This window comes from Gorilla gorilla, chromosome 18 (genome assembly GCF_029281585.2).
Source record: "Gorilla gorilla gorilla isolate KB3781 chromosome 18, NHGRI_mGorGor1-v2.1_pri, whole genome shotgun sequence".
In the NCBI taxonomy this organism is placed as follows: Eukaryota; Metazoa; Chordata; class Mammalia; order Primates; family Hominidae; genus Gorilla; species Gorilla gorilla.
In genome coordinates, this window is record NC_073242.2 from 119,362,162 (window position 1) to 119,376,891 (window position 14,730).

General features: G+C 59.0%; 1 protein-coding gene across 4 annotated transcripts in view; it reads right to left on the reverse strand.

The window, feature by feature from the left end:
• PIEZO1 (piezo type mechanosensitive ion channel component 1 (Er blood group)) overlaps window positions 1–7,918 on the reverse strand; it is a 68,466-nt gene extending 60,548 nt beyond the window's left edge. For all 4 annotated transcript variants that reach the window (XM_055364506.2, XM_063700390.1, XM_063700389.1 and 1 more), the window contains exon 1: window positions 7,597–7,918. In XM_055364506.2, coding sequence (XP_055220481.2) covers window positions 7,597–7,660 — 64 coding nt within the window. In that variant the 5' untranslated portion in view covers window positions 7,661–7,918. The remainder of the gene's footprint in view (window positions 1–7,596) is intronic.
• Window positions 7,919–14,730: the final 6,812 nt, after the last annotated feature.

Below are 14,730 nucleotides of genomic sequence, written 5' to 3' on the forward strand. Positions count from 1 at the left end.
CCATGTTGGCCAGGCTGGTCTTGAACTCCTGGCCTTGGGATCCACCCGTCTCAGCCTCCCAAAGTGCTGGGATTACCGGCGTGAGCCACCATGCCTGGAGGACCTGCTCTTTTAGGAAAAGCACAAGGGCATGCACCCACCAAGGAGGGAGAAAGCGAAGGCAGCGGAGGCCAGGGCAGAGCCTTACAGGCCGCCCATTGCAGGGTCCTCATTGTCACTGGCCCGCAGACACATTGCGGGGTCCTCATTGTCACCGGCCCGCAGACAGGAAAGGAAAAGTAAATCCCCACTGAGGAAGGGGCAGTGGGATGGACGATGGCTTCCCTTTTCAAAACTCCCTTTCATGTTGCTTTAATGATGTGTCGTTTTAAACGGTACTTTAACCATAAACAGAAATCAAGTAAATGAGGGAGCGAGAGCCGCGTGGTGGCTGAGCTGCATAAGGGCAGACAGTGGGGGTCCCAGGCGACAGATTGCAAACTGCAGGCTTTGGGGGGTCCAGGAGGTGAGTGAGACCAAGACCAGACCTGGGGTCCTTGAGGCCCCTCCAGGGCAGGCAGCCCCAAACCCACGCCTGTGCCCTCCTTTGACGCTCCTCCCGGGCAGGTGGCCTCCCTAAACCCACATCTGTCCCCTCCTTTGAGGCCCCTCCTGGGCAGGCGGCCTCCGCAAACCTGCGTCTGTCCCTCCCACATGGCCCTCCAGGTCTTGCCACAGCCACAAGCCTCCGGGCTTGCGGGCCCGGGAATCTGTTTAAGTCACAGTTGAGTTTCATTGTTTTCCCCGAGGCTGGAGGCTTCTAGACACACAGGAGGGAGGGCGGACAAACACATCCCGGCACTGCGGGGGTCCAGGACTCCCCTGCCTGAGGCCACTCCCGGACCGGTGTGGCTCACAGATGGGCATGGCCCGAGCCCCCTTCCTGCTTTTGGGGGTAGAGCTGTGGCACCCAGAGCCGGCCTTGTTCTTGACTCTTCTTGGGCCCATTTTAGCCACCCATCCACAGGCAAAGGAAACCACAGGGGGTGGCTGAGGCGGCTGCTGTCCCTCTTTAGCCTGAACCTGAGGAAGGAGAAGCAGCCCCAGCTATATATACCCACAGAAAAACAGTGTGCAGATTGGAGCCTGGTAAACAGCCGGCAGCCAAACCCTGCCGGCCCGTCAGAGGGAGCCTGAAATACTCCCTGTAATTATGCTATTAAAACACACCCGAAAAATTGATCCACCCCACTCGGCAAAGGCTCCTGAGACAACGGCGGGGAATCGGGTGGCCACGCACGTCGGCCTAAGGGGCCCTGGCAGCGCCCGGCAGGACAGCTGTCCACTGCACGCCTCAGAGCCGGCACCCGGGATGGTCAGCGTCCCCATGGGCCTAGCACCAGCAGCTGCCCAGATCCTCACCCGCACACAGGAAGGGTCCCTGCAACCCAGCATCCACCGTGGAGAAACATGAACGTGAGCAAAAATACGGCCTGCGGTGGGTGTGCGACCCCACACAAAAGGGCGAGAGGCTCGTGTGCCATCCCACACACTGGGAGCCACCCACACACCCAGGCATCCAGCAGCCGCCGAGGCACAAGGCTGTGGCCCAGGGAAGGCACCTGGGGAAGCGGCCGTTCCAGCTGGGAGAGAGACCCAGAGAGCGGGGGCAGGTGGGGTGCATGACGCGTTCACCAGAGGCCTCCCACTGGGAACAGGGGAGGACAGAGGTTCAAAGGGTTAAAAAGGGAATTTAATCTGATTTACGACTTCACTTTTTTTTTTTTTTTTTTGAGACGGAGTCTCGCTGTCCCCCAGGTTGAAGTGCAGTGGCACGATTGTGGCTCACTGCAACCTCTACCTCCTGGGTTCCAGCGATTCTCTTGTCTCAGCCTTCCCAGCTGGGAATACAGGTGCCCGTCACCATGCCCAGCTAATTTTTGTATTTTTAGCTGAGATGGGGTTTTGCCATGTTGGTCAGGCTGGTCTCGAACTCCTGACCTCAGGTGATCCACCTGCCTCGGCCTCCCAAAGTGCTGGGATTACAGGTGTGAGCCACCGCGCCCGGCAAGGGACCCCATTTTGGATGGCGTCGGGGGAGCCCCATTTTCCTGGCACTTGTCACACTTTTCTTTCCCCGCCTGGGCTCAGCATTGCGCTTTGTGAATAAACAGCAGTGACCGTGCGGGGCCCCCAGCCTCCTTTCCTGGCTAGCTTGGGAGGGAGAGCAGGGAGCTCCAGCCCCACCCCAACACCCACCTCCACTGGCCCTGAACCAGAACTTGGACTTCTGGCTGCTGCCCAGAGCTCTGTCCCACAGGACCTGCGTGAGAGGATGCATGAATGAGTCTGAGTGGTCGGGAATCTGCAGTGGGATGGGCTGGGCTGCAGACACCCCTGGGGACGCGCTGTGTGTGCAGCATGAGGGAGGCCGACAGCCCCACAGGTCCCAAGGAGCCTCTGTGCTCCTGGGAGCTGCCCTGTGTGCTCCGGGACCAGGCGGTGAGTGGCCCCTTCCCCTCAGCTCCATGGAGGCCTGACGGACCCCCGGCCACCGCGGCACGCAGCACAGCTGGGAAAGCCCGTGTTACGGGTCTCCTGGCACCACGACTGTGCGAGGAATTGAGGAATTCTGAGCCTTCGGGGGGGTGGGACGGCTGTCCCGCCCCTGCCCCCACCCAGCCTGGGTGTGAGATCCAAAGCCCGAGAGACCTGAGACTTGGAAGCGGCTGTGAAGCTTTTACGGTGTCACTTACAGGGGAGGAAACCCAGACCCAGAGGAGGGGGTGAGGGCCCCACACGTTCAGAGCAAGACAGGGTCGGCTGCTGCCCACGAGCCGCCACCAGGTCGGCCACACCTCTGCCTGCCCCCGTCCACCCAGTGACCCTGGACCCCGTCCCCTTCAGGTGCCTCGGCCAGCAGGTGTGGGACTCAACCGCCAAGGAGAGGAGAAGCCTTCACCCTGGGCCTGTCCCTTCCCACCAGTGTAATCTTGGGTGTGTGAATTAACTTTCCTCACCCCAGAGTCCTAATCCAAAAAATAGGCTCAACAGCCACACCCTGAAGCCAGCAGAGGAGCTCAAAGAAGAGCAGGACAGAAGGCAGATGCAGAGGATGTGGGTGGGGGTAGGGGAAGGGGGGGTCCCACCTCACAGTCACCCAGGAGACTCAGGCCTCAAGGCAGGCTAAGGCAGAGAGGGGCAGGGGTTGGCTGGGAACAGCTTGCCTTTCAGAAGAACACAGGACAGACACCCAGCAAGGGTCTGTCCATGCCAGATGTGTGTGTGGGATACTGTGCTGGCTTCTAAACTGCTCTGTGAGCTAGGATTCTCTACCACAAGGAAGGGCAAACTTGCTTTTGGAACCAGAAGAAAAAGCATATATAAACAAAGAAGCGAAAGTCTAACTGTCAGCCGGGCACGGTGGCTCATGCCTGTAACCCCAGCACTTTTGGAGGCTGAGGCGGGCAGATTGCTTAAGGTCAGGAGTTCAAGGCCAGCCTGGCCAAAGTGGTGAAACTCTGTCTCTACAAAAAATACAAAAATTAGGTATGGTGCGACACACCTGTAATCTCAGCTACTCAGGAGGCTGAGGCAGGAGGATGGCTTGAGCCCTGCAGGCTGAAGTTGTAGGGAGCCAAAATCACGCCGCTACACTCCAGCCTGGGCGACAGAGTGAGCCTCTGTCTTGAAGAAAAAAGAGAAAAAAGTCTAACTGTCTATTTCTAAAATAGCTAAACAGAAGACTAACATTTTGTTGAATTGAAAAGGGGATTTCTGAGGCCAGAGAGGCCAGGAATGGCTTCCTGCAAGATGCGGCTCTCACAGGACCCTGACGACTGCGGTGGCCGCATCTCAGAAGCGGGCTGCAGAGGGCAGATGAGGCCGTCAAGGCCCACGGTGGTTCCCCTTCATCTTTGAGCACCGAAAGCAAATGCACTGCCGAGTCAGCACAGGAGAGACACCGCCCAGGAAGCTGCCTTGGGGCCAGGATCAGAGACTGTGCATCCCCACCCACCCCCAGAGGACACTTCCTCTCTGTGGGACCCTGGCAGCTGGGGCTGGAGCTCCCTGTGTCCTGGGCACCAGTGACCCGCTGCGGGACGACCACCCGCCGTGACCCATCCTCAGCTCCTGGGCAGTCCCTGGCCCCTTCCCCAAACACACACACATGTGCACACTCACACCTGCAGCCCTTGGTGCTGTAAGGCAGGCCCCACTCTCTCCTGCTGACTCATCCAGCCTCCAGGCCCAGCATGGACACCCCCTCTGTCACACCAGGGAGCTGATGCTCAGAAGGGGCCCCCAAGCCACAGAGGAAAGCAGCTCCCACCCTACTCTGCCACGACCATGCTCTTCCCAGCACCCTCGGATGGGACAGGCCAGGGTTCTGTGCAGGTCCTGAGACCTCGGCACAGGCCTCTGAAGGGTAACTCTGCCATGCTCAGCTCAGAGGGTCTGCACTGCTGAGCAACTGTGAGCCAAGTGCCTGCTGTTCCCCAGCTTCTCGGCTGCCTCCCAGGGGTGGTGAGACCCCGATGGTGACAATGGTCTGAAAAAGGAGGCAGCATCCCTCATGCTAAATGGTGACACTTCTCAGTGACAATCAGCCTGAAGGAGGTGACGCCCAGCTTGCCGGCCGTGGGTGTGCCCCTAGGCTGTGCCACAAGGCACCCTGAAAAGCAGAAGCCATATTGTCAGCCCACGTGGGTGTCCCACAGTCAGTGACACGGTGGCTCCTCTCGCAGCAGCTGGCTTTCCGCAGCCCTGTCTAGATTTCCCACTGATAGAACTGGAGGTGCGGCCCCGTATTATCAGAATCACAAATGTCCTGCCCTTTTTTTTATTTTTCTTTTTTGAGACAGGGTCTGTCACCCAGGCTGGAGTGCAGTGATACAATCATGGCTCACTGTAGCCTCCACCTCCTGGACTCAAACGATCATCCCACCTTGGCCTCCTGAGTAGCTGGGACTACAGGTGCACCACCACCATGCCCAGCTAATTTGTAAATATTTTTCATAGAGATGGGGATCTCTACGTTGCCCAGGCTGCTCTCGAACGGCTAGGCTCAAGCAATCCCCCCACCTTGGCCTCCTGAAGCTCTGGGATTACAGGTGTGAGCCATCACGCCCAGCCCTGCCCTGACATCTCTCTAGAAGAGATGGGCCCTGATCCCCCAAGGCTCCAGCAACACTAGCTGAGACTGCTGAAGGAGGCCCCTGCTCTCTGTGGGTGGGGCAGCTCCCTGCCAGATTTTTGGGTAATGATCCTGCACTGGAGGGGGAGGGCGTGGGGGCCAGGGGCACCCCAGGATGACTCAAACCCTCACCAGGCACTGTCTGAGCCAGCGCAGGCACACACTGACTAATGCCTTCTGAAGGCCTCATTCATTTCCAAAACACGGTAGAACTGCTTCCAGCCAAAGCTCGCCAGAGAGGGAGGGGGCACTCCAAAGACAGCAAAGCCAGTGTCCCACCTCCGGCCAGGCCAGCTGAACCTGCACATCGAGGGTCCATCTGGAGCTGCCCACACCCCAGGGCCAGAGAGCCTGACTCAGGAGTCCCGGCCAGCAGGCAGGCAGGGTTCTTGGCCAGCTCCACTTCCATCTCCCCCAGGTGACTGAGAGAAAACACTGAGGCCCAGGCCCCACGCCCCATCCCCAGACACAGAATCAGTGTGGGGTATGGCCCGGGCTTCAGCATCTTTCAGATTAAGAGACTTTATTTGGGGCCAGTTTTAGGTTTACGGAACGTACCATACAGTCAGTCAGTCATCACTATTCTTTAAAAGTTTCATAGAAGACTGACACGTGGCCTGGGTGAGCACCCCGGGCTACCTCCCCATCCTCCTCAAGGAGGCCAAAAGCAAGAAGAACAGTGATCCCTCCCCCAGATCCCCCACGCAGATAGCAATCGAGAAGGCAGAACCCAGGCCCCCTGACCAATGCCCAGGGGGCAGCAAACCACATGTGCCACAGAATCGGGCTCAACACCTGTTTAGGTACAGCCCATGAACTCAGGAGGGCTTTTACATTTAATGGCTGGAAAAATACCAGAAGAAGATGATTTTGTGACATGAAAATATTTACCATCTGGTCACTTAAAGAAAAACATTGCCAACTCTGCCCAAGGAGCAGCCGCCATCTGAGAGGGGGGGCATTCCCTGCAGGGAGGACACCCGCTCCCACTCAGACACAAGAGGAAATGGAACGATCGGTGTGAACGGGACGTTTCAGAAGCTTTCCTGTTTCCCTCTCTAAGGCCTGTCAGCTCTAGACTCTGCCTCTGTGCCAGGCTGTCCTGCTTGTTTTCAAGGCACAGGAAGGAACACAGCCGGGCCCTGTTTACGGCCCATCTGACCCTGCACTGGGAGCAGGTCCCAGGCTGCCCAGTCCACACAGGGCTGACCGCACTGAAGAGAGTTGCTCAAAACCTCTCCTCTCCAGCCTCAATGGTTTTCATTGATTCCTGTCTAGAAAATCTTCCCCAAGTTTTTCACCACCTTTCTGTGCGACCGATCAAAACGCAGTCTGTCTGGGAGCCTCAGTCAGGCGGCTCTAGATCCCCAAAGCTAGCGCTGGGCGAGCTCCCACCTGGAGCGAGGCAAGGGCTCGGAAAGGGCTTTTAGAATCAAAAGGCCCCACCTGCCGTGTCCATGGCGGACTCCCAATGCAAACCATCCCACTTGCCCGTGGGTTAATTCCATCCGACTGCTTCCCAGCTCAATCACACGTGGGGAGCCCCCGGGCGGAGGGCACGGGCCCTGGGTCCCGGGTAGGCCAGGGTCGGGTAAGCGGTAGGGGTGCCAGGCCGTGCAGCACCAAGCCACCCGGGTGTGCTTCGCGAAAGGGGCACCAGTGCCCGGCAAGCAGGGAACACAGATGCCAGGACTGGGGACCCCTGCCCCGCCCTGACACCAGGCCACAGCCTCCGGGGGTGTCCCCTCCCCCAGACCAGGGCAGAGGCCGGCCCCCGCCCCTGCGAAACTGAGCCCAGTAGGGCAAGGGAGGACCAGGGAGGAACCCACACTATTTTTTTCCAAAGTGTGGGACCGCCTCAGTCCGGCAGAGGGGGGTGCAGTGGTGAGCGGGGCTGGGCCCTGGGCACGGACGTTCGTTGGGCTCGGGAAGCTCCAAATTAAACAGCTCCAGCCAGGAAGCCCGCCTTCTCCCAGATTGTCAGGAAGTCCTGATGCAACTTTGCGCTTTTTTTTTTTAAACCCGAAAGAGAAAAAGAGATTCGTGCTCCCCCCACCACCGCTCCGGCCCTTCCCACCGGGGCAAACACCGCCTCGCCCGGCGGCCTCCTCTCCGCAGCGCCCCGGCGGAGACGCCAGCCGCGCTATCCCCGGCGCTCGCTCGACCGCCCCCGTGGGCACGCGGTGCCGTCTCCCCCAGCCGCCGCCGCCCTTCCAGCCCGGCCCTGGGACAGGAGCCCCGCCGCCGCCTGGCGCGCTCATGCTTCAGGAATGCGGGCGCCCGGGTCGCGCGTCCCTGGGAATTTCCGCGCCCACTCGCCCGCAGCCCCTCGCCCCGGCCGGCGTCGTCCGGTGTCCAGGCCGTGGGGAGCCGAGACGCAGCCCCCTCCCGTCGCCCCCAGGCGCCCGCCCCCCACTCACCAGCCAGCAGCGCGCAGGGCAGCAGCAGCCAGTACAGGACCGCGCCGAGCACGTGCGGCTCCATGGCTGGAGGGCCCAGGGCCCGGCCCAGACCGAGCGGACGCCGCGGCGCTATGGGGCGGTGCGGGGGCCCCGGGGCCGGCGCGCCATGGCTGACCCGCGGGGACCCGCGCGCCGCCTTCTCCTCTTCCTCCTTCTCCTTCGGCCGCCCCGCCGGTGCCGACGTCCCGGGCCCGCGCTCGCTCAGGCGTCCGCCCTGCCCCTCGGCGGAGCGCAGCGCTCGGCTCACTGGGGCAGAGCTGGGCCGGACGGCGGCTCCCGCCCTCCTCCGCCCGCGGGCCTTTATAAGCTCGGCCCCCGCCCGCCCTCCCCGGCGTGCCCGCCTCCGCGCTTCCCCGACGGCCCGGCGCGCCCAGGCACCCCCTCCGCTGTCCCGCGCGGCCCGTCCCGCCTCCGGCCTGCCCTGGTGCGTTGGGGCCTGGAGACCCCCGACTGGCGCTGGCCTGGAGCGGACCCCTCCCCTCCCGCAGTCTTGGCCCCGCGGCTCCGAGCGTGCGCGGCGGTGGGCAGGGGCGCTTCTCGCTGGGTGGGCCGGGGCTGGGGCCCGGGCGCTACATAAGGGGTCCCGGGGCCTCTAGCTCCCCCAGGCAGCGCCCCACGCGCAACTGCACCCCGCGTGCCCGAGCGACTTTCGCTTTGCTCCCCGAGGCGCGAGCACGCAGCGCCCCCTGGGGACCGTGGGGAGGCTCGGAGTTCCCGCGGCGGCCGGGCCCAGTGGCCCCGGAGGGAGCATGCGGGATGCTCGGGTCGCAGCAGTGCCGCGATCCGCGTTGGTCTGATGGGGGCTCGGGGGCTGCTCCCAGCCACGCCGGCCACCGCGCGCGGCTTTGCCCGGGTCGCTCTGGCGTGAGACGGTGAGAGTGAGATCCACGGCCTGTGCACCTGCTGCCGCGGCGCCCTGCCACGGAGAGGTAGGGTCTGAGTCCAGGGTGTTCGGGACCCTCACCCAGGCCACGTCAGTTTCGCCTTCGTCTGCCCTTGAGGTGGGCACGGAAAGAAAGAGGGCGAAGGGCTCTATACCGTTTAATTGGGCTCAGTTCATGGCTCCCAAACTCAGCTGCGTAAGGCAGTGAGTGGGGCTGGGGGAACTGTGGCCACTGAGCCTCAAGGCACTGGCAACTCATGAGAGCCCAGCACAAGCCCACACCCTCCAGCTCAAAAAAAAAAAAAAAAAAATGATGGCGGGGCAGTGGCTCGGGCCTGTAATCCCAGCACTTTGGGGGGCTGAGGCAAGGGGGTAGGGGGTGGGGGGGGATCACTTGAGGTCAGGAGTTCGAGACCAGGCTGGCCAACATGGTGAAACCCCGTCTCTACTAAAAATACAAAAATTAGGCCAGGCGCGGTGGCGGGCGCCTGTAATCCCAGCACTTTGGGAGGCCGAGGCGGGTGAATCAGGTCAGGAGATCGAGACCATCCTGGCTAACACGGTGAAACCCCATCTCTACTAAAAACATAAAAAATTAGCCGGGCGTGGTGGCGGGCTCCTGTAGTCCCAGCTACTCGGGAGGCTGAGGCAGGAGAATGGCGTGAACCCAGGAGACGGAGCTTGCAGTGAGCCGAGATCGCCCCACTGCACTCCAGCCTGGGCGACAGAATGAGACTCCGTCTCAAAGAAGAAAAAAAAAGGCTGATTTACTTTCTCTGCAAGTCTCACCCCCTGGTCAGGCTTTGAAAAGTTGCTGCAGAGGTGGGGAAGTCTGGGAGCTTGCCCTGCAGATGGACTTGCAAAGGTAGAGGATGTATGTGTCCTAGAATTGTTAAAGCAGCAAAAAGCAGAAAAACTCTCTGCCCACGGAAGCTTGTCAAATAAATGACAGTGTGTCTCACAGTGGAGTGCTACACAGCAGGTAGAAAACAGAATGCGGCTAGGTGTTTTGTATCAACATGAAGCTAAGATACAATGTCACTCTGTAGCAGCAGTTAGAGAGAATCCCGCAATTGCTCTGTTATCAAGGAGAAACAATTGCTAAGTTACAGTGTTACAATTGGGAAAAGCAAGCAGCTACACTCAGGGACACGCTCACCCACTTTGGGTGGGAGGGAGACCTGGTCTTCACCTATACCTTTTGGTGCTGTTTTAATATTTTGCTTCATACATAATTCACTTATTCACAAAATAAAATTAGCAAAATGGAGACAAATACTCTGAAAAAGATCTCTGCTTGCCAGCCAGGGAGAGGTGGGGCGGGCAAGGGCAGGGGAACCCACCTGTGCCCAGTCCACTGCCCGTTCAGGAATTTGGACCGTATTCTAACTCAACCCCTGTTGCAGAAGAGGACGCTAAGGGCCAGAGCGGGATAACCATTTGCCAAAGGAATAGACCGGCCTTTGCACCCAGCTTTCCAGATTTGAAGTCCAAAGTCACTCCTGTCCCACTGACCCACAGCTGGGAGCCCTTTCTCAACTTGCTGTTGCTTTTTATTTTTGTCACTGTTTAAAACAGTGATTTATTTTTTATTTTATTGTATTTTCTTGAGACAAAGTCTCCCACTGTTGTCCAGGCTGGAGTGCAGTGGAGCAATCTCGGCTCACTGCACCCTCCACCTCCTGAGTTCTAGTGATTCTCCTGCCTCAACCTCCCAAGTAGCTGGGATTACAGGCATGTGCCACCACACCTGGCCAAGTTTTGTATTTTTAGTAGAGATGGGATTTCAAAATGTTGGCCAGGTCTTGAACTCCTGACCTCAAATGATCCGCCTGCCTTGATCTCCCAAACTGCTGGGATTACAGGTGTGAGCCACCATGCCCGGCCAGTGACTTAGTCTTGGGAGAGCAACAATGGTCAGGTCCCCTTGGGAGAGAGGAAAAGCCAGGGCAAGAGGGGTCACAGGGACTTTAAGCTTTATCATGCAGGTTGTAACTTTTTCCCCAATGATAATATAGTCACCATTACTTGTCTATACTTAAAAATTAATTTCAGGCTGGGTGTGGTGGCTCACGTCTGTAATCCCAGCACTTTGGGGGGCTAAGGCAGGACAATGGCTTGTGGCCAGGAGTTGGAGACCAGCCTGGGCAACACAGCAAGACCCCATCTATACAAAAAATAAAAATTAGCCAGGCATGCCAGCCAGGCATGGTGGCTCATGCCTGTAATCCCAGCACTTTGGGAGGCTGAGGCGGGTGGATCACAGGGTCAGGAGTTCGAGACCAGCCTGGCCAACATGGTGAAACCCTGTCTCTACTAAAATACAAAAATTAGCCAGGCGTGGCAGCAGGCACCTGTAATCCCAGCTACTCGGGAAGCTGAGGCAGGAGAATTGCTTGAACCCGGGAGGCAGAGGTTGCAGTGAGCCAAGACCATGCCGTTACACTCCAGCCTGGGTGACACAGCGAGACTCCGTCTCAAAAAAAAAAAAAAATTAGCCAGATGTGGTGGTGCCTGCCTGTGGTCCCAGCTACTTAGGAGGCTGAGGTGGGAGGATCTCTAGAGCCCAGGAGGTGGAGGCTGCAGTGAGTAGTGATGGTGCCACTGCACTCCGGCCTGGGCAACAGACCAAGACCCTGTCTCAAAAATAATAATAATTTTGGCCGGGCACTGTGGCTCACACCTGCAACACCAGCACTTTGGGAGGCTGAGGTGGGTGGATCATTTGAGGTCAGGGGTTCAAGACCAGCCTGGCCAACATGGTGAAACCCCGTCTCTACTAAAAATACAAAAATTAGCCGGGCATGGTGGCGCATGCCTGTGGTTCCAGCTACTTGGAAGGCTGAGGCAGGAGAATCGCTTGATCCCAGGAGGTGGAGATTGCAGTGAGCTGAGATCATGCCACTGCACTCCTGCCTGGGTGAAAGAGCAAGACCCTGTCTCAAAAAAAATAATAAAATAAATAATAATTTCAAGAGGCAACAACCCCAGAGTCTGTTAATGGAGTGTAGAAACAAAATGTGGTCTATTCATACAATCTGATATTATTTGTCCATAAAAAGAAATGAAACTCTGATGTACGCTACAACAGGGATGAACTTGTGTGTGTGTATGTGAGACAGGGTCCCGCTCTGTCACCCAGGCTACCAGGCTAGATTGCAGTGGTGCAATCATGGCTCCCTGTAACCTGGACCTCAGGCTCAAGGAAGCCTCCCACCTCAGCCTCCCAAGTAACTGGAACTACAGGCATGCACTGCCACACCCAGCCAATTTTTTTTCCCATAGAGATGGGGTCTTGCTATGTTGCCCAGGCTGGTCTCAAACTCCCAGGCTCAAGCGATCCTCCTGCCTTGGCCTCCCAAGGTGCTGGGATCACAGGTGTGAGCCACCGCACCAGCACAGGGCTGGGGGACGTGGAGGGAAGGGAGCCAGGCACAGAAGGAAGGCACCATGTGGCTCTGTGTACGTGAAATGTCTATGGAGACAGACAGCAGAGGGTGGTTACCAGGCCAGAGGGGGAACTGGGCAGCTGTTGTTTAACAGTGGCAGAGTTTCTCTTTGGGTTGATGAAAAGGTTCTGGAAATAGTAGTGTTGATACAACATTGTAAATGTGCTTAATGCCTCCAAATTGGACACTTAAAAATGATTTAAAAGGTACATTTATATTATGTACTTTGACCATGATAGACAATTTTAAGAAATATGTACGTGGTTAAAACAATTTTCAGGCTGGGTGCAGTGGCTCGTGCCTGTAATCCCAGCACTTTGGGAGGCCGAGGTGGGAGGATCACCTGAGGTGGCGAGTTCGAGACCAGCCTGGCCAACATGGCAAAACCTCATCTCAAATAAAACTACAAAATTAGCTGGGCATAGTGGCGCATGCCTGTAATCCCAGCTACTCGGGAGGCTGAGGCAGGAGAATTGCTTGAACCCAGGAGGTGGAGGTTGCAGTGAGTCGAGATCGTGCCATCGCACTCTAGCCTGGGTAACAAGAGTGAAACTCCATCTCAAAAACAAAAACAAACAAGAAACGATTTTCAAGCAGTGGACTCTATGCCTCCCTCGCAGCCAGGATCCCTCCCCAGAGGCAACCACAGTCTCTGTGTCTTCCACATACTGCTTTCCTGACTCCTTGTCAGGGACTGTGAGATTCGGGAACTTCTTGTTTTATTTCCCTGAGTGAATTCCCACTGGGTTCCCCAGCCTCCCTTTCCTGGAAACCAAGAACAGGAACTGATCAGTGGGGCACAAACTCCCACCTGTTCCTGCCGAGGGTCCTGGGTTCTTCTAAGGGGTGATCCCAGCCGGGGCACCGAGCTGGGGGCTCTGCAGACCAAACAGGCAAAAGGCCGTTTCTTCACAGGCAGCAGACAAGTTCCCACCGCCCGTGCATCTGATTCCCCGCCCCCGCCCCCGCTCTTTCGCAGCCCCAGCCGAGGGAGGAAGCCTGCGGTCACTGCCATCACTGCCTGCCTCTGTGGCAGCCAGGCCTGGTCCTCAGGGAAGCTCTGAAGCTGGGCAGCGTGTGCCCAAGCCATGCCTCTCACTGCCTTGAGGTCTTGGACAAGCTACAGAGTCCCAGGAGCCTCAACCCCCTCCTCGCCTGTAAAGTGAGGGTCCTGCCTGCTGCTGCTCAGAGGAGGGTTGAGTGAGACACCCGCGTGGAACACACCTGGGAAACAGCATGTGCTCTCCTGCCTTTTGGGAGGACACAAACTTCAGGTACTTCGCAGACAACTAACGCACCAGCCATGATATGCCATGATATCCCACGGGGAGGGGAGAAGAGGGGAGGGGAGGGGAGGGGAGGAGAATGGAGGGGAAGAGAGGGGAGGGGAGGGGAGGGGAGGGGAGGAGAATGGAGGGGAAGAGAGGGGAGGGGAGGGGAAGAGAGGGGAGGGGAGGGGAGGGGAAGAGAGGGGAGGGGAGGGGAGGAGGGGGAGGGGAGAAGAATGGAGGGGAAGAGAGGGGAGGGGAGGGGAGGGGAAGAAAGGGGAGGGGAGGAGAGGGGAGGGGAGGGGAGGGAAAGGAAGGAGAAGGGAAGGGAGGGGAGCGGAGGGGAGGGGAGGAGGGGGGAGGAGGAGAGGAGAGGGGAGGGGAGGAGAGGAGAGGGGAGGGGAGGGGAGGGGAAGGAAGGAGAAGGGAAGGGAGGGGAGGGAGGGGAGGGGAGGAGGGGGGAGGAGGAGAGGAGAGGGGAGGGGAGGAGAGGGGAGGGGAGGAGAGGAGAGGGGAGGGGAGGAGAGGAGAGGGGAGGGGAGGAGAGGGGAGGGGAGGGGAGGGGAAGGAAGGAGAAGGGAGGGGAGGGGAGGGGAGGCCTCACCCTCATCCCCCATGGCTGGCCTCAGTAAACATCCTCCTCTCCCACCCACCTGCTCGCCGGGAGCCGACCTGCGGGCCCCTGCCACCTGCCTGCCTGAAGCTGGCATTCGGCTCCATCCATGCTCAGGGTGCTACCTTGCCGACGTCAGCAATGGACCTGCCTGGGCACCTGTGGCTTGAAGTCTGGCCTGGAACCTGCCTGCTGGCCTCGGCGGCCAGCTGAGAGTTAGAAGGTTGGCATTAGGACCCCGCAATGTGGCCAGAAACCCTGTGACAAACCCCTACCAGCAGCAAAGGGGGCACTGAGGCCCCTAAGCTGTGTCGAGGAAGCTGGGATGAAGACGCTGATCCGTCCCTGGCTCTCACCATCCCCACCTCATCAGTAAAACCAGAGCCCAACTGGATGCGCTGATGGGAAGGACGCGGCCAACACTAACCTGGAGACCAAGGGCCCAGGCCGGAGTGCAGATGCTGCCCCGAGTGAAGATGAACCACGTGCTCTCCTGCAGCCACCCATGTGGTCTTGTGGCCCCGCGTGGTCTCCTGGAGTAAGTGCAGTGCTCGGGGCTTTAGAGACAGGCACAGATGGGCTGGAACCGGGATCCGCCCCGCCCTCCAAGCTCGGCCCCCAGTAGGGTCTCTGAGGAGCAACGGTGGCTGCTCGGGCCCTGCTCGGGAGGGTACAGAATTGCTGACTGCTCCGGGCAGCAGTGGGGATGAGCTGAGCATCACCCGGCTGAAGAGAAGGAAGTCCTGGAACCAGCCTGGCCCCCAGCTCAGTGCCCGAGGGCGCCTCTGCCCTGCTGACTCACCCACCCCCGCTTCTGGCCCACCCAGTGGCTGGCTTTCCTGGGGGCCTGGTCAGAGCTGAAAGGGGAGCGACCGGCCC